The sequence below is a fragment of the Rhea pennata genome, chromosome Z (genome assembly GCF_028389875.1).
Source record: "Rhea pennata isolate bPtePen1 chromosome Z, bPtePen1.pri, whole genome shotgun sequence".
Lineage (NCBI taxonomy): Eukaryota > Metazoa > Chordata > Aves > Rheiformes > Rheidae > Rhea > Rhea pennata.
In genome coordinates this window covers 30,851,968-30,878,199 of record NC_084702.1, presented here as the reverse complement: position 1 = coordinate 30,878,199, position 26,232 = coordinate 30,851,968, and the positions used below count along the sequence as shown (strand labels likewise).

The 26,232-nt window shown below is 38.4% G+C and overlaps 1 protein-coding gene across 2 annotated transcripts in view; it reads left to right on the top strand.

The window, feature by feature from the left end:
- Nucleotides 1-26,232, top strand: part of SLC35D2 (solute carrier family 35 member D2) — a 35,628-nt gene that overhangs the window by 4,934 nt on the left and 4,462 nt on the right. Inside the window, exons 4-12 of one of the 2 annotated variants that reach the window (XM_062599900.1) lie at nt 2,342-2,409; nt 4,392-4,463; nt 6,410-6,478; nt 7,489-7,591; nt 8,945-9,037; nt 11,273-11,340; nt 12,120-12,198; nt 14,013-14,095; nt 14,752-14,861. In XM_062599900.1, the coding sequence (XP_062455884.1) occupies nt 2,342-2,409; nt 4,392-4,463; nt 6,410-6,478; nt 7,489-7,591; nt 8,945-9,037; nt 11,273-11,340; nt 12,120-12,198; nt 14,013-14,095; nt 14,752-14,854 (738 nt within the window). In that variant the 3' untranslated portion in view covers nt 14,855-14,861. Of the gene's footprint in view, nt 1-2,341; nt 2,410-4,391; nt 4,464-6,409; nt 6,479-7,488; nt 7,592-8,944; nt 9,038-11,272; nt 11,341-12,119; nt 12,199-14,012; nt 14,096-14,751; nt 18,068-26,232 lie in introns of those variants that run through there. The other variant, XM_062599899.1, reaches the window with a different exon arrangement.

Sequence of the window (26,232 nt, the reverse complement as noted above, 5' to 3'; positions counted from 1 at the left end):
ATCTCATGTCGTTTGGTTATGTAGTACACGGAAAAAGATGCATTAGAGGCTGTGTTTTCAGATAGCAGAACAAACTTTTTCAGATGGCTGAAGTATTTTTCAGCATTTGTACAGCTCCTTCTGAGGCTGATGTGAGATCTATGTGTAAGAGAGAATTTTTGTCAGATTCATAGGATGAAGAGAGGTGCTGCTTGGAAATGTGAAAGGGCTTTGTGAAAAACAATAGAAAAATAATAAATCATTGAGTAAAATCCCAAGCAGCACTTGATTGCAAAGGTACTATTTCAGGTCCATAGAAAGGACTAAAATAATGCCTACTGAAAACACTGTAGGTAGGGACTAGCTGCATTTTATAGACGAACGTGTAAACTGGGTGGATATTACTGTATACAGGGACATCCAAACCAGAATCAGGATTCTAGCATCTTGGGTGCTTTACATCACATGCAGGAAGAAACAGCCCTCGTTGCTAAGCTGGGTCTAACTGGGCAGGGCTGAGAGAGTACGAGAGGATCTTTTAGTGTCTCAGACTGGAGGTCTTGCATGTAAGTACAGTTTTGCATCCCTGTGCAACGTTGCCGAAGGTTTGCTGTGGTGCATACGCCTGCATATGTATGTCTGGTTGCGGGGGACTGGCCAGTGTTTTGCTCCAGGATGTGGAGGGAGTTAGTTCCCAGCTCTGCTGCAGAGCTCAGGTCTCCCAGGATTTCAGGCCAGGATCTTCACTGAAGAATCCTTTTGTACCGTCTGTGTTAGCTTCAGTATGGGGAATTCACAACCTAAGTGCCTGGTTTGGTGAATGCTGTATATTTTTAATGCATGTTGAAATTCCTGGGATCTCTACTTGTAGTAGTCTTGTAGGAATATCTAATTGTCGATTATAAATGTGGACGATTCTTATTTTTTCCTGAATATGAATGAGGAAGTTGTCCTAGTTGGGACAGTAGGTTTGAATTTCGTGTTTAAAAAACTTGCCTAAGCCCACACATCCTCCCTAATCCTGCCATGCTTCCTGCTGGAGATTTCAGCCTCTAACCTGAACACAAAGGAATTAAAGAATGTGGCGTATATTTTCTTTTTCCTAATAACATCTATCTTTACACATTATGCTGGGAGCAATCAGCTCTGCAGCATGCAGCAGCTGCGAATGGCTTGTGGTGCGGGATCTGGCTAGTCACAGTGAATCAGCGGCATTGCTCTTTGATTGCTTTGTAAAGCACCCTTTCTCTGTTACAAATAACTGCAACGTCCTGCCTTCCCTGATACTAAGCTTATTGTCCCCTTTGACTCCCAGGCTTTATGGCCTCAGTGGTTTCGGCTAGAGTTTTAAAGCAGCAAAGTGTTTACTTTAGTGAAAAAGCTTTGGAGTTCTTGACCCTTTTTAAGTGAATATTTCACTGATCTCTTAGGTTGGGCTAGACGAAGGAAAGCTGATTGTAATTTTGCCTTTACACGAATATTAAAGGAAAGAGAGTGTTGTATCAGCTCTGTTTTCATCCTGTGTATGAATTTTAGCCTGTGGAAGGGGCGGTGAATTACTGTACTGTTGCAAGCTCGTGTTTTTAGCTGCGCATTTGTTGCTAGTCCTTTCCCCCTCCCTGCTCTTTGCTGTAAAAGAATGGCATAGCCTTTTCAGGTAGGTGAAAAGCAGCCCGCTCCTCACTACGTTTTTCCAGCGCCCCAGGGGTTGGAAGGACGCCGCCCCCCTCCAGCAAGCGCAGCGGCGTCGCGGGGGACGCGGCGTGGGGGTTTTGCCTTTCCGCCCGCTCCACGGGCCGACACCGATCGGGAGCGTGTGCGCGCACCACCTTTGTCCCTGCTACCTGCCTTGGACAACTTTAATCTTGTGTAGCTTTCCTGCAGTGGAGGAGTACGGATTCGGAACTGTAGCAGACCCCTACAGGCGATAACTATCTTTTTAGGGTTTTTTTTGAGGCTGTGAAGTTCTGTTACTGTTCTTCTACTCTCCATATTCTCTTGCTTATTTTATTGTTATTAATAATACTTTTAACCCTAAATCCAAACGTTATGAAGGGTATTAATCTGAGGGCTTTAGCAATTAAGGTAAAATATATGTAATTTAATCTAAATAGACTTTAAGTCTCTAGAGGTAAATCACTGCTTTTCCACTGAATACATAAAGATAGGATCATAAATGTCCCATGAACAAGTGCTGAAGGTCAGTTTGCACTATAGTTTGTTTTTTTTCTTTTAACACCTACCTTTCTTCTTCTTAAAAGTACGTCTAATATTAAAGATACCAAATTCGATCAAATAAAGTTTCTCACCAGTTTTTTAAAAATCAGATCTAATCTGAGCTGTGCTTTTAATTTTGTCACAGTTGTTTCCTCTGCCTCTGATTTATGTTGGAAATCACATAAGTGGATTATCAAGTACCGGCAGACTCAGGTACAGTAAACAGAAGATATAAGTAGACTCTTCGGCTTTCACTCTTTTGGGGGGAAGAGGGAATATAAAATAAACACCAAAGAGAAGCATTGCATAGAGACTTAAATGCATATTCATTTCAATGGATGATGTCTATCTAAACTGATACTACCATGAAACTCTTACTTAGACATTTGATATGTTTACAAGTTATATGCGTCTCTTGAGGGGGCTGAGCATGGCCTGTACTGAGAGAAAATCAAAACTGTGCAACAGCAGAAGGGCTTTCCATGTTTTCCGACTTCTTTTCCCTTCTTATCCAAATGCCCTACTTTTCCTAACCAGAGTGACCTTACCAAAGGGATGAAAGCTGTAAGAAAGACTTTTACATACTTTTCTTTCCCCCCCCCCCAAAAAAAAAAAAAAAAAAAAAAAAAAAAAAAAAAAGTTAATGCTGTGATATTGGTAGAAGTTGTTGAGGACAGTCTGAGTGATGGAGAAAGCCCTGTGCAGTGGGGTGTGGTGGTGGCAGTGGCATAGCCCTACCAGAGACCGCCGATGGGCTGGTGGGCTCCTCCCTGAAAGCTGCCCTCACACCATAAATGCACTGTAAATGTACGCATTTTGTCAAGGATCTGCTATGACCGATCAAATGACCAAATTCTCCATGGAAGAGGAATGTGGAAGCATTACGGCTGTAACAGTATCAAAGATTACAGCAAAACCGTTGGGGCAATTTCTTGTGCGTTATTATAGGCTCCTGCGGATTTGATAGTAAACTAAATCAAAATTGAGAATTTTGTAGGTTTTCAATGTTTCTTAACTTTGAGAGGCTGGAAGATAAAATACTTGTTTTTTATTTAACAAGTAAGTTTTCTCTGACTAGCAACATGAAACATCTGATTCTGCACATTTTTATCTTACATGTTCACAAATCATCACACTGAAATGACTTTTTAATCAGATAAAAAGAGTTCAGAAAAGCAGTATTGTTCCAAATAGCACTTTAGCCAAATTGATTATTTTAAATGCTGAATCTCCTCCTTATAGAGCTGATACAGTTGTGTTAGATTTACTATTCATAACTGATTTTCATAACAAAAAAATAAGAATGGATGCAGTGTTTCTATCATTAACATTTTGTTACATAATATGATGACTGTTTACATTATGGAAGTTCCCCTCTTGTCTGAAGCATCTACAAAGTGTAGATGATTTCTGTGTAAGTTCAAAATGTCAGTGTGTTGTAATATAATTAAACTTAATGTTGTGGTTTGAATCATATATTAATGCAGTTACTAATAGCTATCTTATAATGAAGGATTAATTTCCAGCTGGCCATGCTGTCAGATTTCCGAAGGACCAGATGCAAGTGTTTTCTCAAATTGATCCAAAAAGTTTCCAAATGCATCACTTTGAGCAGATCAACAATATTTTGTTCAAGTGTAGCCATTTGTTTGACACTTGCAGTTGGTCCTACCTTTCATGTATTTTGTATATTTTTTATTTTCTTCTTGTGGATTTATTTTACATTTCTAAAGTACAAATTGTTTGCTAAGCGTATTTGCTTTGTATTTTGTTTCTGGTATGTGTTTTCAGAGACAGATTTATTGCTTGTCCTTTAAGTTTGCAATAGAGATCTTTATTACTTTGCCTAGGATTTCTGCAGAAATTCACTGGGGTTGTAATAGCCAGAAAATAACCTTTGTTTTCCCCTTTTCTGATATAAAGGGACATTTTAGGATGTAGCCAGTTAGGGTTGTTTTAAAAACTTGCAAATCTCATTATTGTCAATGATTTGGTTATCTAATCTGCCTCTAGTGTCAGACTGACATTTTTATGTACGGTAAGATGCTGGGAATTTGTTCTGGTGGCTTTTTGCTAGACTAATCTTTCATCCTCTGCTTAGTAAAATTAGATAAGAATTAGAACATACAAATGCCATTAATCTGACCCTGTGCTTGATTTTTTAATTTATTTTTATTTTAAATTTTTTTCGACAGTTTGCCGATGTTTACAGTGCTCAGGAAGTTTACCATTCCACTTACATTACTGCTGGAAATCATCATACTTGGGTGATCTTTTTTTTTCCATTTTAAGATACCTTTATTTTAGATCATATCGAATTGAGTACTTGTGGCATCTCATCAGGATTTTGTTGTCAGATAGAGAGAAGCAAAGAAATATAACTTTTTTTGAGGGTACAGATGTGTGCACTTTAGTGAGTGCAGGAAAGGAGTTCTACTTGCTCTCATTTACACAAATCAGTCCCTTGACTGTTGCGCAGGAATAAGGTAAGCAGAATGTGCTTCTTTTAGGAGTTGTCATTTTCTGTTTTAAGTCTTGGAGGCTCCTGTGCTGCAAACTACTTCAAGCAGCCAGATCCTTATGTCTCAAGCCAATGATGATAGTATGGCAGTCTGCTTATACAGAGCAGGATCCTGGGTCAAGGTCTTAACACAGGCCACTTTAATGCAGCAAAATGGTATCTAACAGTGTGCTTAGGTTCTTTCAGAAAAATCTTTAATTATAAATACATCAGTTTATTTTTTATGAGAAGTTAAAATTTTAAAATATTGCAATGTGGGATCATTAATTTCAGTTGTACTACGATTTGGAAGAACAGATACCTGAATATGTAATACTTTGTCACCAGCATAGTTCTATCCAGACAGCTTGCCCTTGGATGAAATTAGGTCACAAGGGGAAAAACAGCTGCTGAAGCTGAACCCAAGCAAGATGAGAGCAATGGTTAGAGGAAAAGCTTTCTGAAAGGCCCCCATTAGATTGCCATCTCCTTTCACTTCAAGCAGCAAATGGTCAATTTGATCCTTATTTCAGGATGCTCCTGGATTCTTGGCTGAGTATAAATTCTCATAGGGAAAGCAGAAGTTGCCGTCTCCTCCTGTTGGCCTGAGGATGCATTAGCAAGGGAGGGAAATGTCTCTCAGCAAGGCTGTCCTCAGTTCTCAGCTGGACTGCAGCAATGTGGTGTATGAGCGCAGGCAGCTTCCTAAATGAAGGGATGTTTAAGAGCAGGATGCCCTGCTCGTGCAGAATGCCACAGTGTATTTCTCAGGGCTGGAGACAAGAGGACTCCGGATCGTCTATACCAGCTTACCTCAGGATTTCCAAAGCACCCATGGTTTGGGTTGTCGCCTTCAAGGTTGATTATGATCAGAACCTAGTATGTGTGAGACTGTCCACAGCCTTGTTGTTGAGACAGTGGTCCACTGTTGTTCTCCTTTGACATACAGGACTTATCTGAGAGCAGTAAACACTAGTTTTTGATGGATTTTCTTCTCTCAGGCCAGCTCAGAGCTATTGAGTAAACTTGTTAAGGAGCTAGGAGAGTGCCAGAATGGACCCTGAGAGTGCCAGAATGGACCCTGGCAGTATGATATTAAAAATGCTTATGACATTTCTAAATAAAGTACTATAGGTTTTAGAAGCAGTATAAAGATATGCTTTGCCCTACTTTGCAGCAGTGCTAATGCAGACATACTGAAGAGCATCATAAATGTCAACGCTTTCCACTTCAAGTGCAAGGTTTCAATTTGACTTCAAAATAAGTATATATTGTAGAAATACCCCAGATGCTGTGCTGTGTAGCATCTTCCCCAGGAGAGGAAGAGATGGCAAAACACTCAAGAGCTGTGTAGTGGTTTTGCTTTTCTGAATTAATGGAAGACACTGAAATACGTGTGTTGTGAGAACTAATATAGGGTAGATGACAATTTGTTCCAGCAGATATTTTAGTCTTTATTCTGAAAATTATCTCATAGCAGAATATTTGTGAAGCCTTATCAATCTCTGTTCTCAGGGCCGAAGCCTGACGGTGCGAAAGGGACAGAACTTCCCTTAGTCGATAATGTCACTTCTGTAAGGCTATCAAGGCTGTGTCTCTCTGTTAAATGTTCTGTGATTACTGATTGCATTGAAATTTTTCAAGCAAACCACCATTTAATCTCCTTTTTTTTTTTAATAACAACAATGTGAACTGTCCAATTTTCATCTGCAGGAAACGACACCCACTAAGTATTATAGTCAGCGTATTTGCTATCGTTCTTGGGGCCCTCATAGCAGCTGGGTAAGGCTTTCATTTGTTTATACTAAGCATGACAACAGGAGGGTTTTCTTCCTTGCTGAGGGCCAAGTGGCCGTAAACTGAGTTCAGTTACTCTGGGTGAAGTTGATTTGGAAAATCTGTCTCCTGGTATCAGTGGGAGATGCAGGTACACAAAGGGAAGAAATCAGACTCCAGCTGGAAATATTTTGGGGCTTCTTTTTTTCTCCCTAGATGTTCCATGTTTGCAGAGATATAAATGAAGCAAGTTAAAACTGTGTGAGAACTACTGCTTTCCTTTCATAGTATCAGTATATTTTAATAATCTTAGAAAAATATATTCTTCTTCTGGGTAGAAAAAGTGATCTTTTAGTTGTCAGATACTGTTTTGAATTTGGCAATGTTTACTTCTTTATCACTTTAAACAAGTTCATATATAAGACAAGTTCACAAAATACTCATCTGTTAGTCTCTTCTCTTTTTTTATTTGAGAATTCCTTTACTTAAATGGAAATATAATGCTATTTAATAGGAAGTGGCTCTATCCAAGTCACATCACATGGAAATTACTTACCTTTGTACATAGCAAAGCCGAAAATAGAAAAATTACCCTATGTCCATGTGGTAAATAGTCAAAACAGAAAAGATGACAATATGTCTGGTCTGACTATGAAAAACAAGCAGTCAGATTTTTATTTCCTACTTCTTATGTTAAAAGAAGTAGATAAATATATTCAGTAATAATTGGACAAGTCATCAGGATTGAGACAGATGAAAATTTTCACCACATGAGAATCAAACATTTCTTGTCACCATACTGAGTTCTGAGAACTCTCTGATAACTTGTTATTTTGACATAAGTGGAGAAGTGTAAAGTATCCTTCTATACAAAGAAGACTTCAGGCAAAGCCTGTAAGTTGCTGGAGTTCTCAGGATTTGCTTTTCCTAATCTATGATACTTCTGCAGGTAAAAAAAAGTAGTACAATATCCTGTATACTGTTTATTTATTTACAATATATTATTTATTTTCAAGGTCTGATCTAGCTTTTAATCTGGAGGGCTACACCTTTGTATTCCTAAATGATATCTTCACAGCAGCAAATGGAGTTTACACAAAGCAGAAAATTGATCCAAAGGTAACTGTGGGGTGATTGGGCTGAATTTAGCATTATGAAAATATGGTAACAACGCTTACCCATTTTATGACTTTATGAATATACTGCTATGACCTAACAAACAGTTTAATTTGCTTTCATATTTCACTTGATATATGCATCATTAATGTGGAACAGGCTGGGGAAAACTTCTTATGAATATCCCAGGCTAGACTTAGCTAACAATTTATTTTCTTTTCTCCTGAGTCTTTTAGGCAGAGATTACAGTGGCTTTAAATTGTTGCTTTTGTTTAAAAGATATGTATATATCCTCAAAACAAAGCAAATTATTTACCTCTAAGCATGATACATAGATCTGAGAAATGCGACTTTTTGACCAGAAATACACTTTAGATGAGATTTATGTAAAATAAAGTAAGGAATCATGACCTCTCAAGTTTGAGTCAACAAGTATTAATACTACCGCAACCAAAACAACTGATATCTTTGTTGGCTATCTAAAAGCAAATCTACACCATACACTGATATGCCAAAGAAATAGATGATGCCTCGATCCACTATAATTTAAATAAATGTTGAACAGGCTGCTTTTCAAATGCAATGCCAAGAAAACCTAGCAAGTTGTAGCAAAGAGCAGTTTTGGACTGAAGCTGCAGACTTTAGAGGGTCAGTCTGTTCAGTGAAAATATATATCTCTTAATAATCTCAGAAATCACACTGAGTCCAGACTCCATATTTTGCTTTATGAGCAATACTTAATGGCCCCATAGGTTTCTGGAAAATACAGGCTTTCATTTTAAAGGGAAAGTTAAGCCCCAGGGATTTGCTAAGTAGCACGGCTGGATCTGGAGGACGGGAAGGCTGCTTCTGCATTCCCCTAATCCTCTTCTGCCTTTGCACCGAGCGAGTTAACCAGCAGGGTGTAGAGAGCCCTCCGAGCTCCTTGAAGTGGCATTAGTACCGACGGCTCCAGATGCTCCCTTTAGGAGCGAGGCTATATTCATTTTCCGACTGCAGTGGCTCTAAGGAGCGCCCCCCCCGTTCTACACTTTTGGGGTGGATATGAGGTATTCAGAACAGGTAATCCCTTGGCCAGGCTCTGCTGCGGTCTAACGCAAAGCAGTCCTGGACCTGCGCCTCGGGAAGTTTCTGACAAGCTGCTGCCGTATATGAATTTTTGAAAGCATAGCAAAGCAGTAATAACTTGCTGAGCGTGCACGCAGCGTGACTGAAGAGGAAGCTTGGCTCAGTGTTGAACACTGAACCCAAATGTCGCAAGCTTGTCTTTTAAATTGTAATTTGTTATGCTTTGCCTGCTCCTTGACGAGAATGTCGGAAGGCTCGTATTTCCAAACACGCTTTCATTTTTTACAGGAGCTGGGAAAATATGGCGTCCTTTTCTATAATGCTTGTTTTATGGTGGTTCCAACAGTTATTATTAGTTTTTCTACTGGAGACTTTCAACAGGTAAGGAGCAATATTCCCCATCTGAGGTTGATAGTGGTATTTTGTTCAGTTGTTTGGGGTTTTTTTGTTTATTTGTTTGTAATTCATTTGTTTTTGTTTTTGTTTTTCTCTTTTAAGAGATGATCCTACCTCCATGTTAGGGGCTATTATTTTTGATTGTGTGACTTGGACTTCCCCTTCAAAGGAGATAAACTGTAATTAGTCTCTCTAAGGAGAAGCTGAAGCTGTATGGTAGCCCGCACGGCAGTCGGTGTGTAGCATTAACAGATGAGTAGGGACTCTCAGCTAGAGTGAGGTCCTAGATCAGCTAGATTCTCAACTGAGAATCCAGTTGTACCAAGAGATTTCCAACATGCTCCAAAATGAGGCTACAAATACCAAGAAAGAGGCAGTTTGCAGTCCTGTTCTTGTTCTGTTATTCAAAAGAGATTCCTATTTAGTCTCAGTCTAGTTTAGTAACCTACATTTTGTGTCTTCATGGAACTACCAATGATAGGTAATCATAATACAGTATAATACTGTAAGTAGTATCTTCTAGGAGATAAAGTCTGAGACCAGGAGATTTCTGTTCTTTTGCTGGCCACTCATGGACTTGCTGAGTCACTTTTTTTCCTTATCTCTAAAATAAGGCTAATAGTTTTTATTCTTCCTTTGAAATACTTGCTATTTGCTGCTGGAAATCACTGCAGAACTTGTCGGTGTCATAAATGATTCCAGTGTCCTTTGCTGTATGTTGTTGTTGCCCTTAATTCACATAACACTTTGTTGTTGTGTTCTTAAAAGTCTATTTTACCTGGAAAAACTGTCAGTCCTTCAAAAAATGGTGTGATCTTTATGTATGGGAAATGCTTTCCTGTGACATCAGTCCAGTATGAGCTAGTGCCAGCTTAGGGCAGTGCAGCTGATGCCCTTGTCGGGACCACAGTGTAGGCCAAGTTCATATGGTTGTGAGGTTTCAACCGCTTTCCCAACAAACAGAGTTGAAGGCATTTTGCGAAGAGTGGACAAGGAAGTTTATTTTGTTACTAGGTTTATTCTGTGGGAAATAATAGAGAGAGCATTGTGCCCACCTATTGATTAGGCACAAACAAGTTAATGCTCACTTATTTAAAAAGAAAGAATAAATAAATACCAGAGAAAACATGTAGCACCGATTGTGTATGTGTGTTGGCTTACTCACTTAGTATTAAGAAGTCCTGTTACATGATAAGGATGACTGGTGTCAATGTGATGTGTATCAATTCAGTCACAGAAAAAAAAAAAGGAGAAAATACACAAATGCTGATGAATAATAAACAAATTATTTTAGGTAATACTTGTATTTAGGAAATTTTCAGGCCATAGGAGTTGGCCTGTTTCTAGCCTAGGAGAGGTCTTTGCCTTAAATCCATCACAGACAATGCACAGCATGTGCCAGTCAAAAAATATCTGTGTCTTGTCTGTGTGATGGGAAGTTCTTATTTGCTCCTCTAGTTAGTCCTGGAGCAGTAATTGCTACATCTCCTAAAGGCTGCGGTTGTGAGCATCCCAGTTATTTACTTGTCCTTTGCCAGCTAACTGGCTAGGAGGACAGAAAAGCATGAGACAGTGGAACAGAAATGAAGCCCCAGGCTATCTTGCCGTAGCACTTTGCAGTTTGTTGCTGGACACCAGTGCCCTTGCAGCAGGGTGAGCAGGTCAGGGTTGCCCAAAGTACCTTAGATCTAGTAGCTCAGGTGCTGGAGGCTGAGTTAACTGCAAGTCAGTGTGGACCAACAGCCTTAGCACTTACCCTGTTTCTCAGGTAATTTTTCAGCCTCTGCTGAGCTTTATATTGGTATAGGTGACTTAAACTGACCTGGTTATTATCAGATATCTTCTTATTTGTTTTTCTCTCTTCTCATGTCATGGCTATCTGTAACATAATATTAATTGCAGTGTTGATATCTCCATAAATAAACAAAAAGCACAAATCTTGTGTAAAATACATATTTGTATTCATTGCTTGCAGTGTGCAATCTTATGTCTGCACTGCTATACCTGAGACAGTTTGAAAATGTGTGTAGGTATCATGAGTGCTGTTATCCTGTTGTCTCTGAAGCTAAATGCATCAAACTGCTGCCAGCAGTAAGATAAACCCTTTCAAATAGGACTGTAGTCTCTTTTGCAATTTTGCACACTTTCACTTTAGCTATGTATTTTCTATGTTTACAGTTGTTTATATAGCTTGTAATTCTCTCTGTTGTTTTCTGATAGGCAACAGATTTCCAGCACTGGACAAATTTTTTGTTCATCTTTCAATTTCTTCTTTCCTGTTTTTTGGGGTAAGACACAGAATGATCAAGTAAGAAGTTTTGATGATCATATTTCAAATCTCAAATGTAAAGACATACTGACAAGTAGTGTGGGAATTCAAAGAAAATTTATTTCTCTCCCAGGCTCCTGTCTTGTCTTTTAATGATTTCTAGTAATATTTATAATATAACTGTTCCAATACTATCTGTATTGTTGTCTTCACAAGTAGTCAACAACTGGACATTTAGCTTTTCACCATCTGTACTATATATGTCTGTCTCTGCTAGCTGTCTCTTCTAATTATCTGACTTTCTTTACTTTTAAGAGAGTGTAAGGCTGTTAATGCAGGAGCTGTTTCAATATATTTGTTCTTTAAAGTACCTGGAATAGTACAGGGGACATAAGTAATGAAACAGTACTTTGTTCCTGTTGGCACTACAGTGCCAAAAGAAAAATAAAAAAGTGAGCTGGTTCCTATTCTACTCTCTTGCACATGTCCTCCACCAAGGGGTCAAACTAACTTCAAATATGGATGTTTTTATTGCTAGTAGTGATTAAAGAAGCACAGAGAACACAGATAACTCTCTACTGTATATCTAGTTACATACAGAAATACTTCCTTTCTAGGCAATATTTTGAATAATCTGTACATGCACATCATTAACTTGAAATACAGGTCCACAATATCTTTCTTAGGATTTGGAGCCGGTAGGATTGAAGATCCCTGAAAAATGTTGATTATTTCAAAGTGCTGCTAAATGTGTTCGTTCCTAGAGGAGGAATTTCAAAAATTTTTGCTTTACTATAGGTTTCTCCTGATGTATTCTACTGTTCTGTGCAGTCATTACAATTCTGCGCTTACAACAACAGTGGTTGGTGCCATCAAGGTAAGTTACAGAGCAGAAGAAGGAGAAAAGGACACTGAAATGAGCAGGAAAAAGCATTGCCTCAGCAAGTATCCTGATTATGTTTTGAGCTGGTAACACAAAATAAGGGCTGAGCCTGTAACGCTACTCATACCATTGCTGCATTTTGCATTATGGAGATCTGTTATGGAGATATACACTACAAAAAGATTTTGTTTCTTCTCCGTGAAACTCAGGTTTACTCTCTAAAGAAATATGACTGTTGACTTTTTTCCTATAAGAGACACTTACACCAATTTAATTAAAATTTGTACGTTCAACCACATTTATCTCTGTTGTATTGTCACCTGCTATTATTCTTTAACAAGTTATTGTCAGTGAGCTGAGTTAGCCTAGGCAAATGCTTGGCAAACTGATGCAGATTAACACTCCTTTGCTGTGGCCTAAACATTTTTATTTCTGCTGATCAAGAGGGCATTAACCAATAAAAAATAATAGCTAAATTTTAGTAGGAAGTTTATTGCTTTGTGGTAACTTGCTTCTGCCTCTGTGTGGGAACTTGCATTCTAGCTGGATGGACTATTTCATTTTCATTTGTATGAATTCTGGTCAGTTTGATGAACAAGCTTCTCAAAAATTGAAGCTGTTGCTCTCGCAATCAGTTTTCTATACCCAACTTAAAATAAAATCAGCGAAACTTCCTTTGTGTTGATGAGAGCAGAGCTTCCAAGGTGGGAGGATCACTGACTGCACAGGCATCTTTCTGTAGGGCATTCTGGGGAGAAGCACAGAGCTGTAAGCTGAAAACGTTTTACTAAAAGAGTTGTCTTTTGCTGCTGTGGCTGCTGACAGTTGTGTGCCCAAACTAGCTCGGGTACAGGAGAGTCCTCAGGGTGCTACAGGAAGACAGTACCTCCAACATAGCAAAACCTGCAAAAGTAAGATAGCAGTTCTCTTTTCACAGTTGTGTCTCTGCAAGCTGGCAAGATTGATGTAGCAGCCTTTCCTCTGTGGCCCTGAAAGTGTTTTTTTAAGTTTTGTATGTCTGCACTGAACCATTAAGATAATGCAATGCTATGTCTATTTTTCTGAACAATAATTACTTTTTGAGAAGTTTTGGACTGCTTTAAAGTTGAGAAGCACTTTATGACTCAGTAGTCCCCAAAGAAATTATGTCATTGACCATTCTAGCTGCTAAAACATATGAAGTCAACAAAGTGTTGGGAAAATGAGCACACAGCTGTATAGCTTTCAGCCTGTCTATAAGGGGCAATTTTCATTTTCTGAAACTTGTGGCAGGAAGGGAGGGGAGAAAAAAAAAAAAAAAAAAAAAAACGTTTGACTCAAAACTGTGCCAGCGCTGGACTTGAGCCAAGTGCTTTCACTGCAATTTTAGGTGGCAAAGCAAGGAGGTAACTTTTTTAGAGCAGTAATAAAGAGCTTTTATTGTAACTTTACAACATATTCTTCTAGGCTTGGAGAAACCAAAGCCTGCTTTTAGGAAACGGGATTTGAAGTCAGTTTTTCAAAGTCTTGAAAAGAAATACATTTTCAAAAGGTGGCCTCAGTTCCATTTGTTCCTAAAGGCAACTAGGTGATTTTCTTTGTTTCCTCAAAAAGTAACTCTCAGTGCATTGCTAATGTTTAGAAAACATGTTGATTTTATTTTGCTGTTGCATTATCTATAAAGTTGACATGCCATTAAACTAATTCAAACACTAATTTTAGAGAGGCCAAATATAGCTATTTGTTTAGAAAAGGGAATTAATTGGTATCATTTATATTCTTGGAGATGAAAACTGACTTTAATTGCATGACTTTTTCTTCCTTTTCAGAATATATCCATTGCTTACATTGGAATGTTGGTTGGTGGAGATTACATATTCTCCACGTTAAACTTTATAGGGCTTAATATTTGGTGAGTGAAACTTGAACTTGGCCTTTATTTGCTAAAGCTGAAGGTTTTTTGGTGAGATATAGTTTTATCTTTTGTTTGATTTGGCCCAGTTGGCTGATGCGATATTGAAACTACTAGCCTGAGGAAGTACTGTGTACTGAGTCAGGATGTAAAATTCATTACAATTAGTTATGTTTTACATGCCTGTTTATTGAGTGTTATCATGTTAGAATCTTAACTATAGAAATATGCCTGTGGATTTACTATTTGGGGTTGTTGGTCCTTTTTATTTTTTTTAAAAAAATAGTACTGTTGGATCTGATTAGTTCTGAACTTAGAGGCTTCCAAGGAAACGCCAAATGGTGTGGGAAATGAGAACACTGATTCAATGAATTATGCTCTTCCATATGAGTTATTATTTCTGAACTGTTATATTTTATGTTTGGAGGAACTGTTGCACCTGCTCGTATGAATCCATTGGAGCAACTTAGTATTGATCCTTGTGCACTCAGGGCTAGTTTCTCAGATGACTTTCATCTACACAGCTCTAAGATGCTCTAATTTATGCTGGCTGGCATTCCTTGATCCTTTGGAAGAAAAGTTATGTACCCATAAAATGACCATGGGTATACCATATCAGGTGTATCTGACATCTGTGTTAATTCTCTTTTCTTTAGTATGGCAGGAGGACTGAGATACTCATTTTTAACCTTAAGAGGAAACAGCAAGCCTAAGCAACCTGGAGATGAAGAGAATGTACTTCTTGAGCCAAAGAGTTAGCAAAAAGGTCTGCCTTGAAAAAGACTGAAGATGCAAGTTTGTTTAGCTTTGCTGAAAACTTAAGCAAGTGTACACTGGAACATATCTGAAGCAAGAAAAATATCTACCTCAGTTGCCATAGATGTGAACATATCTCATCAGTTCAGAAATATTCTTGCATACTGCTTTTTTTTACATGGACAAGTTTCATTTTAGCTGGTTTTACACTACAAGCTAATTTGCAGGAAGGAACGCCATGAGCAATTCTCAAGTTGTGAATTTCTTCATTCTTCTAGACTTTGGAGCTATTTATACTCTACAAAATAGTTCTGTTTCAATTTCCCTCAGTACTTTCTGAGGCAAAACGCTCTATAAATATCCTGAGGCTTGATTTATCGTTGCCTTATACCATATGTGGTCTTTGATATCAGTGAAGAGATCATAGAATCACAGAATCAGTAAGGTTGGACAGGACCTCTGGAGATCATCTAGTCCAACCTCCCCCACCACCACCACCATTCAAGCAGGGTCCCCTAAAGCATGTAAGACAGGGTTGCATCCAGGCGGGCCTTGAATATCTCCAGAGAAGGAGACTCCACCGCCTCTCTGGGCAGTGAAAGGCACTAGCGACTCAGAACGATTTCGTATACGTATTTGCCCATGTGTGAGGGGCTGCAGAGTGCCGGGGTCGGAGAGGAGCTGCGCCCTGGGGTTGTTCCCTGTGTGTGTTTTGACAGAAGGGCGCAGGAGATGGTCCTGTGTTTTCTGTATGCGTTGGGTAGTCATCCTCATGATCCTTTTAGTGTCTTCAGTAACATCATGGTCTTCTGCTACAGCTGTCACCGTTGTTATAAGTGGGTTTTTATAACTGCTGCAGGATCAAAGGAATAAAGAGACAGAGAGAGGCATTTTAATGTTTGAAAAGATATTTTTTGGTTTTGGGTCTTAGGTTTTTTTGTCTGAGCCAGTATCATACGGGTAGTTAGGAGAGGGAACAAAGATAAATTTATTTCTGTTCAGGTACATTCATATTTTCTTATCAGTCCCTTCCTCTGACATTTTGTGTATTTAGTTCTTTAACACTGCGATGTGACACTACAATGCACAAATTACAAAAGGGAAAGTGACTGACGTGTGGAAGACTGACCGTTGTGTTTAGTTGAGGAAGAAGGGCCAGTGTCATGTCGTGTCTTACATATTTAGTGAAAGCTAATCTGGTACTATTTTATGTGCTAAATTCAGAACAAGGAGTTATTACAAGTCCATGGGGTTGCTGCAGTGGGCAAGGCTAATCTCATGGTTAAAAAAAACAGATTTGGCATCTGGTAGGCTGGATTATTTGGGAAGACAACAGTGGCACTGTGCTGTATCTTTATTTTCTTTGGTGCAAATACGGATGATTTATACATACCTGCATCCCTGAGGATAAAGCATTAGTCTTTGAAAGCACCTTAGAAACATTGCATTGCTGGAGGACAGCAGAGTAATTCATTTTGCTGATGGCAAATGAAATCAGACATGAGCCAAGATTAGTATTTTTTTTAATAAACAAATTAAAAGAAGACTTTGGAAGACTTTGACATGGAACTAGGTGCGTGTCATGACTTGTCTTGCCTGAGTTGGGTTAAATTACAGCAAAATTTGAAAAAGTTTTATTCTGTGTGTAACATGTGAATGGCTAGACTAGATTAAATCTAAGAAGTATGTGAGTAGCACATACCAGAAGCTTCAGTGGAAAAACCAGTTTTCAGCAGTCTTAAGTTCTTGATTTTATGGCCTCCTGTGGCAATGATTTCACAGTACAATCATGTATGCAAAAAGATTTCATGTAATGATACTGCATTTCCTTCCCTTTTTTAGCATTCTTGCAGCATTACTTTCCTCTCTAGTTACTGAAAAAGGACAGAAGCTCTTAATCTACTTAGCTCTACCATTATTTCATCTCCTTTTTATTCATCATCTTTCTAAAATCTACATCCGTTGTGAAACCTTGTAAAATAAAACTACAGTACTAGGAGTTACATTCGTTAAACTGGATACTTCACAGCTTAGCTACACTGGAATAATTTCGTAGTCATACATCTACTGAGGTGAATGTCTTCATATTGTCAAGATCTGATACAGAAATCAGTTATGTGGGTTACATCTATTCCTTGCCACAAACCATTAAAACTCTTTGGAAAAATAGGCACAGTTGCATCATTATAATACTCAAACACCCTATTTGCCTCATGTTTTTAGAAACAATTCCTCCTTTGGGGCTGAATGCTGAAATCTTAGACTCTGGGAGACGGAGTGGCTGTTTCAGCCCATAAGGAGAACAACAGAAGCTGTTTGCAATCCAGGTTTGGATTTCAAGAGTCCTTCTATAGACTAGGTATGTTCAAGCTGAGATCTGCTCACTACCTTATATAACATAATTTTAAAACCTCAAACCAAGTTGCTTGCTTGTGATGACCATTTAAGCCTAATCATCAGTTTCTCTGTGGAATTGACATTAGTCAGTGTTAGAGGATGCTTGCACTAATTTTGATGGATCTGGATCTGACCCTGTGACAGCAATATCCTGATGTCTCTATAACCATATCTTGGCTGTTTACTATTTTCACAAGCTGTATTCCTTAAGGAAAAGAAAAAGGTTGCTTCAGCTTCCTGCCAGTAGAAGTCACTCTGGTTCTGACCAGCCTCAGAGGACGGACCAGGTTCTGGCGGACTGCTGGGCTGCCCGTGGATTTGAACGGCAAAAGGAGGAGTGACTGCAGATTATTAGAAGTGGAAGATCCTAGAAATGGAAAACAAGAGTCTGGATTTTCTGGCTGCCCATAGCTGGATAAGAGATGTGACTTTTTTTTTTTTTTAACTAATAAGATAATGGGAGGATGAGGGTCTGTAAATATTTGGGAGAGATCTTTGATTTTAAAATATTTCTACTTAAAAGCCTTCAATATTTTTGAGTGTATTCTTTTGTAGGACATCTCTTTCTCCCAGTGATTTCTACCTCCAAAATCTTAAATATTGAGCCTCAACCCTCAGTAGTGGGACTAGACAATAGGAAAGTAGAAAGGTTTTCATGAATAGTAAAAGATTATCAGAGAGTTTGATTGCACTTCTTATGAATAACCTAATGGCACCTACTGAATAAGAAAGATGTAGTTTCTACAAAGGAACAGCTAGCAAATGTGTTTTAATTGATTATTATTTTGCTGTACCTTTTATAAATAAATAGATACAAAATATGTTTCTTAACTTGCTTTTTATTTCTGTATGGACAAGGAAAAATGTTTTCAAGCACACCTGTATAGCATAAACATGTGTTTTGTACAATCAGTTTCGCTACTATAGTTGAAGTAGTTTTGTTCATTCTGTATTGTAGTGGAAGTGATTTCACACGTTTAATTCAATTTACTCAAAATGGTTTAAAAGATAATTTAGAAATAACCAAAAATAGGTACTAACTAAAAGAGCTTTCTAATGTACTTAATGTTGAGTATCAAAGTGGGCCCAGGAATAAAAAAAAAATGTCCTCTCCATCCTTTCAAAGAGCAGCACAACTTCAATGCCTTCATATTCTTCATCTTTATCTACAGAAAGAATATTCATTATTCTGAATTAGCTGATTGAAACTCTGATTATATGGGCTCATTCAGATATTATTCTCATGTTAGAATTTGAGCCATGATGGAAATGTCCACTTCATTCAGAACCTCTAGCGGGTAATTATATCTTTCAGTAAATAAAGTAGTAATTTAAAACTGATTCGTCTTAGGGAATATCTGTAGATACTCCTGATCTTAATTTTCTACAGACTTCATGTTAGCTTAATCAAATACTAAATGAATTGTAAAATTGTATGATTTAGTTACTTTAGGAAAAAAATGGTTATAAAGAAGTGTTAGCCTTCAAAATGCAAATTTAGGCATTAATAAGTGGCCTACTTTTAAAAATACTGGACTGACTTCTGAAAATCATGTTCCCTTACATAAGGGTCATGTAGATATGTGATGCTGGCCATAGAACTGGATTTTCCTGAGTTAGTCTAATGCTTTTAAAAGTCCTACAGGTGGCAACAGATTTGTTATGTAAGGGAACATAAGAAGAAGCTTTCGAAAAACTGCAGACAGGTTCCAGTTAAACAGTAATTGGTTTGGAAAGGAATATTAATCTGTACAATAATCTGTGTGTAGTGTAATATTATAGGGATTGCTTAATAGCAGACTAGCAGTGGTGGGAAGGGATTAAGAGAAAAAAATACAGCAGCTATCGCAAGCAGCTTTCTAGCCATACAGCATGTAAAGATCTGAAGTGATTCCTATGAAAGGCAAAGAAGCAATACCTCCGCAGAAAACTTGAACATCAACAAATAGGATTTCACTTTCATAAGGATCTGTTGTTTTTTCTGTTGGTATCTCAGCCCATTTGAAGAATATTAGGCTTATGGAGTATTGGAAGAACAAGGTTTCTGGAAAAAGGAGATGGCCAGGGTGGCTTGGGAGCATGGGCAGCACTAGAAGAGCAGCAGAAGAGGCTCACAGTTGCAGAAGTTTGGGTTGTAGCTCCATTGTCAAACAGAAGGGTTTTATTATTATTGTTATTTTTTTCACTTAAAGGAGGTATTCAGCATCCTTGTTGCATATGAAAAATGCAGGGCATCTTATCCAAATTTAGTTAATGATTCTGTAGAGAATTTGTAATTGTTTGTTAATAATTTGGGAAATTTAATATTCAGACTTTTTAATGTTCTGACTGACCTTTATTTATGGAGTAAAACAAGAACTGCTAGAGTATAGAGATTTGTAAGTATACTGAAATCTTATATGTGAGGAAAATAAGTTTTTGTTAGGCTAAATAATACTGGGGTTTATATCTTGTTGCAGACAGACTTAGTACTACATTCCTTGTGACTCAGACATTTTCTCTGCAATTCATCTGCATATTGTGATTTTCTGGCTGAAGGTGACATGTGACATATGCTGCTTCTCTTCAGTTGAAGGTTACTGGATGTCAGCAGTTCAGATTAAATTTTAAAGATGTCCCATGTGTTACAGAGGAATATCATTAAAGCATACACGCTACTTATACACACTACTTTATATATGCATTTAATATAAAGCAAGATGCTCCAGTTTAAGCTGATCTTTGAAGAATGAAAAATCTTTCAGATTACTACAAAGAAGAGTTTAGGTTGTTTCTGTGCCTTCCCTGAGAACTTCTGTTTCTGATTTTTAAATCACTTTTTTTTTTCCTGAGCTTTATTAATTTCAGACTATTTTTCTTGCAGTAAGCATTCCTGTAAATGTTTTTTCCCCTTAGGATTTTGGTACCTGTCCTTTAATACTAGTTCAAACAGATTTTTTTCCAAAGAGTTCCCCCTTAAATATTTTACTGTACCCCTCCATACCATAATTTCTTCCTTTGTAAAATGGGTGTAATGGTATTAATCTCTTTTTCCAGAAGCTCTTTTAAAAGGTATATGATATTGCTTTCTTTGTTTAGAAAGAATTCAATATTGTTATTACCCTTGAAATTTGAAGATAAATCCATTTTTTGCCCTTAGCACAAGTTCAGTGCGAACTTGCCCTGGAAATATCTGGACTAGGAATTTAACTCCTCAGCACTGTAAGACACAGTGCGGATGTGTATTAATCCCAAGGTTTGGAGTATTCTTATCCAGGGCTTTGGTTTAGACCTGTTTTCAGTCTCTCTGAATCTTAAACAATAACAATAAAAATATTTTTCTTCTTTTTGTTCTTGGATAGTTTCCAGAAAAGGAGCAAAACCTTGCCTCTAAAACAAGCACCAGCAATCATTGTTTAGTTTGGATTTTTTTTAGTAGTTTACAAATTTGGGTGTATTTTATAGAAGTTATTCTAATCTAAACTCCAGACACTCCTTGGGGGGGGGGAAAGAAAAAAAAATCACGTGATTTGATGAGACGTCTCCCTTCTAGGCCAGTGCTCAGAGACTAGCAGTGCACTAAGAGGCGTTTCTCAGGGAGATAGGGACTGTTTTGTCCCAGCTGCCTGACTTTGCCTTCGCCATGGAGGAGTTCCAGCGTCAGCTGCTGACTGTTTTGGGGGCTCTGATCTGTTTCTGTACTCTGGTAAAATGCCTCCGATTTCTGAAATATATTTTCCCACATACTTGGAGTGCTTTGCCTCAGGCTTTCTTTCGGTCGCTGGGAGAATGGGCAGGTAAAGGAAATTTCTTCACATTTTTCTTGTAACCAAGTGATGAGCTGTTATGTGATTAATTAGGAGGGGTTTTTCTTGTGTTTCCTATCCTGTTCCTTCAGAACAAAACACGTGTTCCAATAAGTGTGCTTTGTTTCATTTCTTTTTCTTTTATTTCTTTTTTATCTCTCCTAGTAACTTTGGTTTAAGAACCAGAAGGATCTGAACACTTAAAGGGAGTAGGAAAATAAGCAAACTGATAAAAGCTCACACACCTGGTGAAGAGATGTGAATTCCTTCCCCATTCCTACCTCTGATGTTTTTTTCTCTACCTCAAATACTTTAGTTTTAATAACATTGCCTATATCCTCAGTTTCCTGATATGTGAAGTGACTAGTTTATGTTTGGCATATGGCCTCCACACTTCAAAGCAACTTTTCTTTGTTCCTGGTGGCTTCACTCCAGTCCACTTTTCCCAAATTGGTGTCCTATTCTTAATTGTATCATTAATGAAGTAAATCTATGTTTGCCCAAAAACTTCAAAGGCTGCCACCTGACAGTTCTATTTTAGAGATATTGCAAGTTCTTATAAAAATAACCAAAATTTTCAATAAATACCTTCTTCCTACTGAATTTTGATATTTTTCTTAGGATTGTTAGATTATTGAAATAAAGATGAAAAGTTACTGCATTTTCTGCCACCGTCGATGGTGGCATCTTGCTAATGAGGGGACCTCTATCAGTACTCTTGTACTTTCTTCTTGCCCCCACGTTAGAGCATTGAACTCACTAGATTTAATAAGTATTAGTAAGTATATTTCATAGTGGGATAAAGAGTGAAATTCACTCCTTTGCAGAAGAGGTGCCTAAAGACATTTCTAAAATAACATGTGGACTCTATTTTGATTTAGGTGAGGCATGGCCTCAGTTCTGTGCCTGAGGAAAGGGCCACTAAGTAGAGGTTTCTGTACGAAAGTCTTGTTCCCACTGAAGTTTGAGAGACTGTTGCTTCCTTCAGTGGACTCACCTTTTATGCTTTATCTTTTTAAAAAGGTGTAGTCTTCTGGACACAGAGAAATTCATAGGTTTGAATGATTGGCTGTATCACATGGCACTTGAGGTGCTGAGAATCACAATAATTAAAGTTGGCTGGTGGAAACTTGTTCCCCAATAGACATTTGCTTTGTATCTGCTGGTCTACAAGGAACATAAAAAACCATCTGCAGCAGAGAGGCATTTTTCAGATACTGAAATCCATTTTGCTCTGAAAACTTACTAGGTTTACCTTGGAATTATCTTAGTATTTTCATACTGCATTTCTTCCTTATGGTGATAAATAATGCTTTCTTTCTATATTTCCTCTTTGGTATTTGTTTGCATAATGTCTGAAGTTCAGGATGCTTTACATATGCCAATACTTGTTTACTTTCTCAGTGATACTAAATCTGCTGTAAGTGAGAAAACTCTGGAAGAGCTAGTGGTAAATTTGCTGTGGTGTTTCTTTACAGATAGATTTCTGGTGAAGGAAAGATGTTGAGTCAGCTTTAGGGACTAGTTAGTCCTTATCTCCATTCTAGCACCAAAATATAAGTAAAAAACTGGCAAAGCAAAACTTGCAAAGATATGCATATAGAAAAAAAATTCTGCCACCCTGAGGACAGTTGGTTTGTTGCTGTATTTCTCCCTATTGAAAATGAGAAAAATAATTACCCGCTGTACTAACTGGGTTACAGGAGAAGCATTTGCTAGTATTAGTAGAACACTTTGAAGAGGAAAACTGCTAAATTAAATGACAGAAATTGTTAGACAAAAAAGTCACAAGAAAATAAATTTTAAGATGAGGTTGGTTGTGTGTTTTAGGAGTACCATTTGGACAGTGATGGTCAGGAAATTCAGAAGATTGCTTTTAAAGAATCCAGGAAAGAACAAGCTAAAGCAGAGCAACAAATGTAATCCCTCTTTTTTTTTTTTTTTTTTTTTTTTTTTTTTTTCCTTTTTACTTTCTCTAGTGGTCACAGGAGCAGGAGATGGGCTTGGAAAAGCGTATTCCTTTGAGGTAAGATAGATTACTTACCCTTTGATTTTATTTTAAACTAAATAGCAATTGCTACCCCTCCACCGGACTCTCAAAGTTGGTAAGGTTATTCTAGGATTAAGAGCAGATATGAAGAACGTGGTTCAGTAGATCCTTCTCCTCTGCATGTGCAGAGTAACACTAATCAACTTCTGAAAGGAAAGCAGTATTGCTTTTCAGAGGAAAATCATTCATGCTCCTACACTCACGTCAGACCAAGAAAATTGAATGGGAACACTGAGTACTCCAAAAGATTTTGTGCTGTCTGTCCAGAGCAGGAAATCTCCTGAACTGGCTCCCTAGGGCTGCTGCTACGTGTCTTTCAATTGGGTTATCTACCATTAAACGTATGAAATATAGACTGTTTTTAGCCCTCACAGTTGTAGAGAAAAGCTTGGCAGATGTGTCTGAAACCACAAATAGAAGAGAAATCTTACGTGAGTGAAAAACTACAAGTTACGAAAATTGTAACAAAAGCTAAAAGCCTTAAGGAGGAATCAGTAGCTCTAAGGGCAGGAGGAGAGCGAAGGGAGGACGGTGAGGCTGGTCAGCTGCGTGGTGGCTGTGCAGAGTCACTAGGGCAGACCCTTTCTGTGCGCCCAGCCAACACCCAGGGCAGGGTGGCCTCTCCGATCATCCGTGCTGCTAGTGATAGCAGCTGAGAGGTAGATTTTCTCTCTGATGTCTTCATTCAAAAGTGGCTTTCTTTCTAGAAGCTGCACATCAGTGAAACGCAAGTTTTTGCCTTCACTGCTGAGATGACCAGGTGAAAATTAGCAGCATCTAATAGGTCAGCGTTTGGATTAGATGTGATCCCTTCTGATCATAAATTATATCTAAAATATATCTCAGAAGAAAGGAAAATGAGTTTCCTTTTGAATTAATTGACATCAATTTTAAAGTGAATCTTTTTAAGCATATACATTATTTACTTTAATCACCAACCTCATGATTTTGATTTCTGGGAGTGGCGATATAATAAGTACTTTTGGAAGTACATTGAATGTAGGAAGTGCAAGGACAAATGCCAAGTATTACATTTTAACACTCAGCATTTGTCATAGTTATGATAAAAATCACAAACTCTTTTGTGGGAGAAAAGGCAGAATGTTGCCTTCTGTTTTCTCACAGAATTATTCCAGTGGTCAGCAAATGGGAAGATCTTGAGGAACGAATAGGTTGAGGAAGGATGAGATGGGTGAGAGGAGAGAGGATTTAGCTAAGTGCTTAATTGTATCTTTAAACCCCCACCTCTGGGTGTAGCCTCCTGCACATGCAGGTGGCTAATCTAACTTTTTAAAGTGATCACCTGGTGGTATTTCGTCTAGGTGAGGTTTGCAGGCATCTATGAGTGTCAGGATCAGAATCTCTCTTTGTTCTGCTTCCTTCGTGCTATTTGGGTGATACAACAGTAAGTCCCATTAAAGGCCAGTTATTGCAGAATGACCGCTTTACACCATAAGAAAGAATAAAACAACTACTATGTTTTCTTGAAAAACTTGGCTGGAATTGGCATGTTTTTGTAGAACATTTGTTAATTATTTTTGGCTTTGCCGGATGAAGGAGAGCCATCCTTTATGTATGCTGAGGCGTACCTTCCTCCCCAGGTGGCCTCTTTGATTTAAGCTTTGCTCAGCTACTGCACTGTGGGGCAGATCCCAAGCCCACTCCACATGAGCTCATAGCTTGGCACCTTCATCTTGCTAGCAGAGGTCAAAGCACACGCTTGTGTGTGGCTCACAGATAAATAAATCTGACCCTGCTGTTTTAATGTCTGTGTGCCTTTGGAGTTTCTGGCTCAGCTCTGCTGTCTTGCTGGTCTGATGTCAGGGCACAAAATGCTCTGATGTTCTTCAGGCGTAGGTTCCTGTGGTGTCAGGGGCTGATGTGAAGGCAGATCTTGTGATGTGTGTCTTCTCCACAAGTCTTATTCATTGGCTACAAGGCCACAGGTAATGCCAGTTCCTCTAGAGTCTGTGCTCTGACACTAAGCAATGGTTTTCTGTGATATCCTAAACTCATTAAAGCACTGATAATTCACAGATCAATGTAGGGACTCCACACTTGTTGGTAGTATATAAGATTTCAGATTAAGGAGAACATTCCTTGCTTTTGAAAGGCCAGTGCAATGTGGCTTTCTCTGCTCAGTGTTTTATGTGGAAATCCCAGGAGGTGCTCATTAGGTACAGCTGGCAGAGGTCCAGGCAAAGGACACTGCAATATTTACTGGTTCAGCACCCTTCTTTTCAAGGTGGTTAGCTAATACAGGTTTCTGCAAAGCTTATCAAGCTCAGTAGCTGGTTGAGTTGTGAGGTGTTCCAAACAATATATGCACAATACTTTGCTGCTTTCAGGACACAGATTTTCAGAGCAAATTATTGTTCCGTTAGTTTCCTGGCAGGAAACTGTTGACAGTCCTGTTGACAGGCAAGCACACAAACACTCTGAGCCTCTTCTCTTCTGCATGAAAGTTCTGGCTTCCATGAAGGCAATGACAATATTTCTAGCACATCAGGGTGATCTTAAAGGCCTCAATATTTCTAGCACATCAGGGTGATCTTAAAGGCCTAGCCTTCTTGAGCACATAGACTCAGCTGCTTAAACTGGCTGTGATTTCAAGGTACTGGGACGTTGGCTCTAATTTGCTATACCTATTTCAAAAGCCATGTTGCTGTTAGATTTGGTCCATTAGTTCTTGGACTGATGGGATTCAAGCTCACCATACTTCTAGCAAGGCACAAAAATACGTCATCTTTGAGCATGCTGTGCTAGACTGTCATGTCTCAGAGCTCTTTAACATCTCTACTAAGCTGTTAGCGTTTCACAGTATTGCTGCAGTCTCAATAGCTCTGTTTTTTTCTGAGGTAGTAAACACAGATCTACTTTAGTTACTATCACTGGCTTAGCACCTCAAGCTTACTCGGCTTATGGAAATGGCTTATCATACTCTGAGATTTATAGTTTATCACCCGCAGACTTCTCATTTGATGCTGAGACACAGCAGGATGTTGTTCACTCACATCCTCACCTAGTCAACTGCTTTAATGAATATTTGGGTCACTATTTTTGTTGTTAGTAATAGTGCTTATCTTTCTTACAATCAGGGCACTGCTTATGTTAAAATCAGTATTTCAGAAGACCTTTCTGAGATAGGC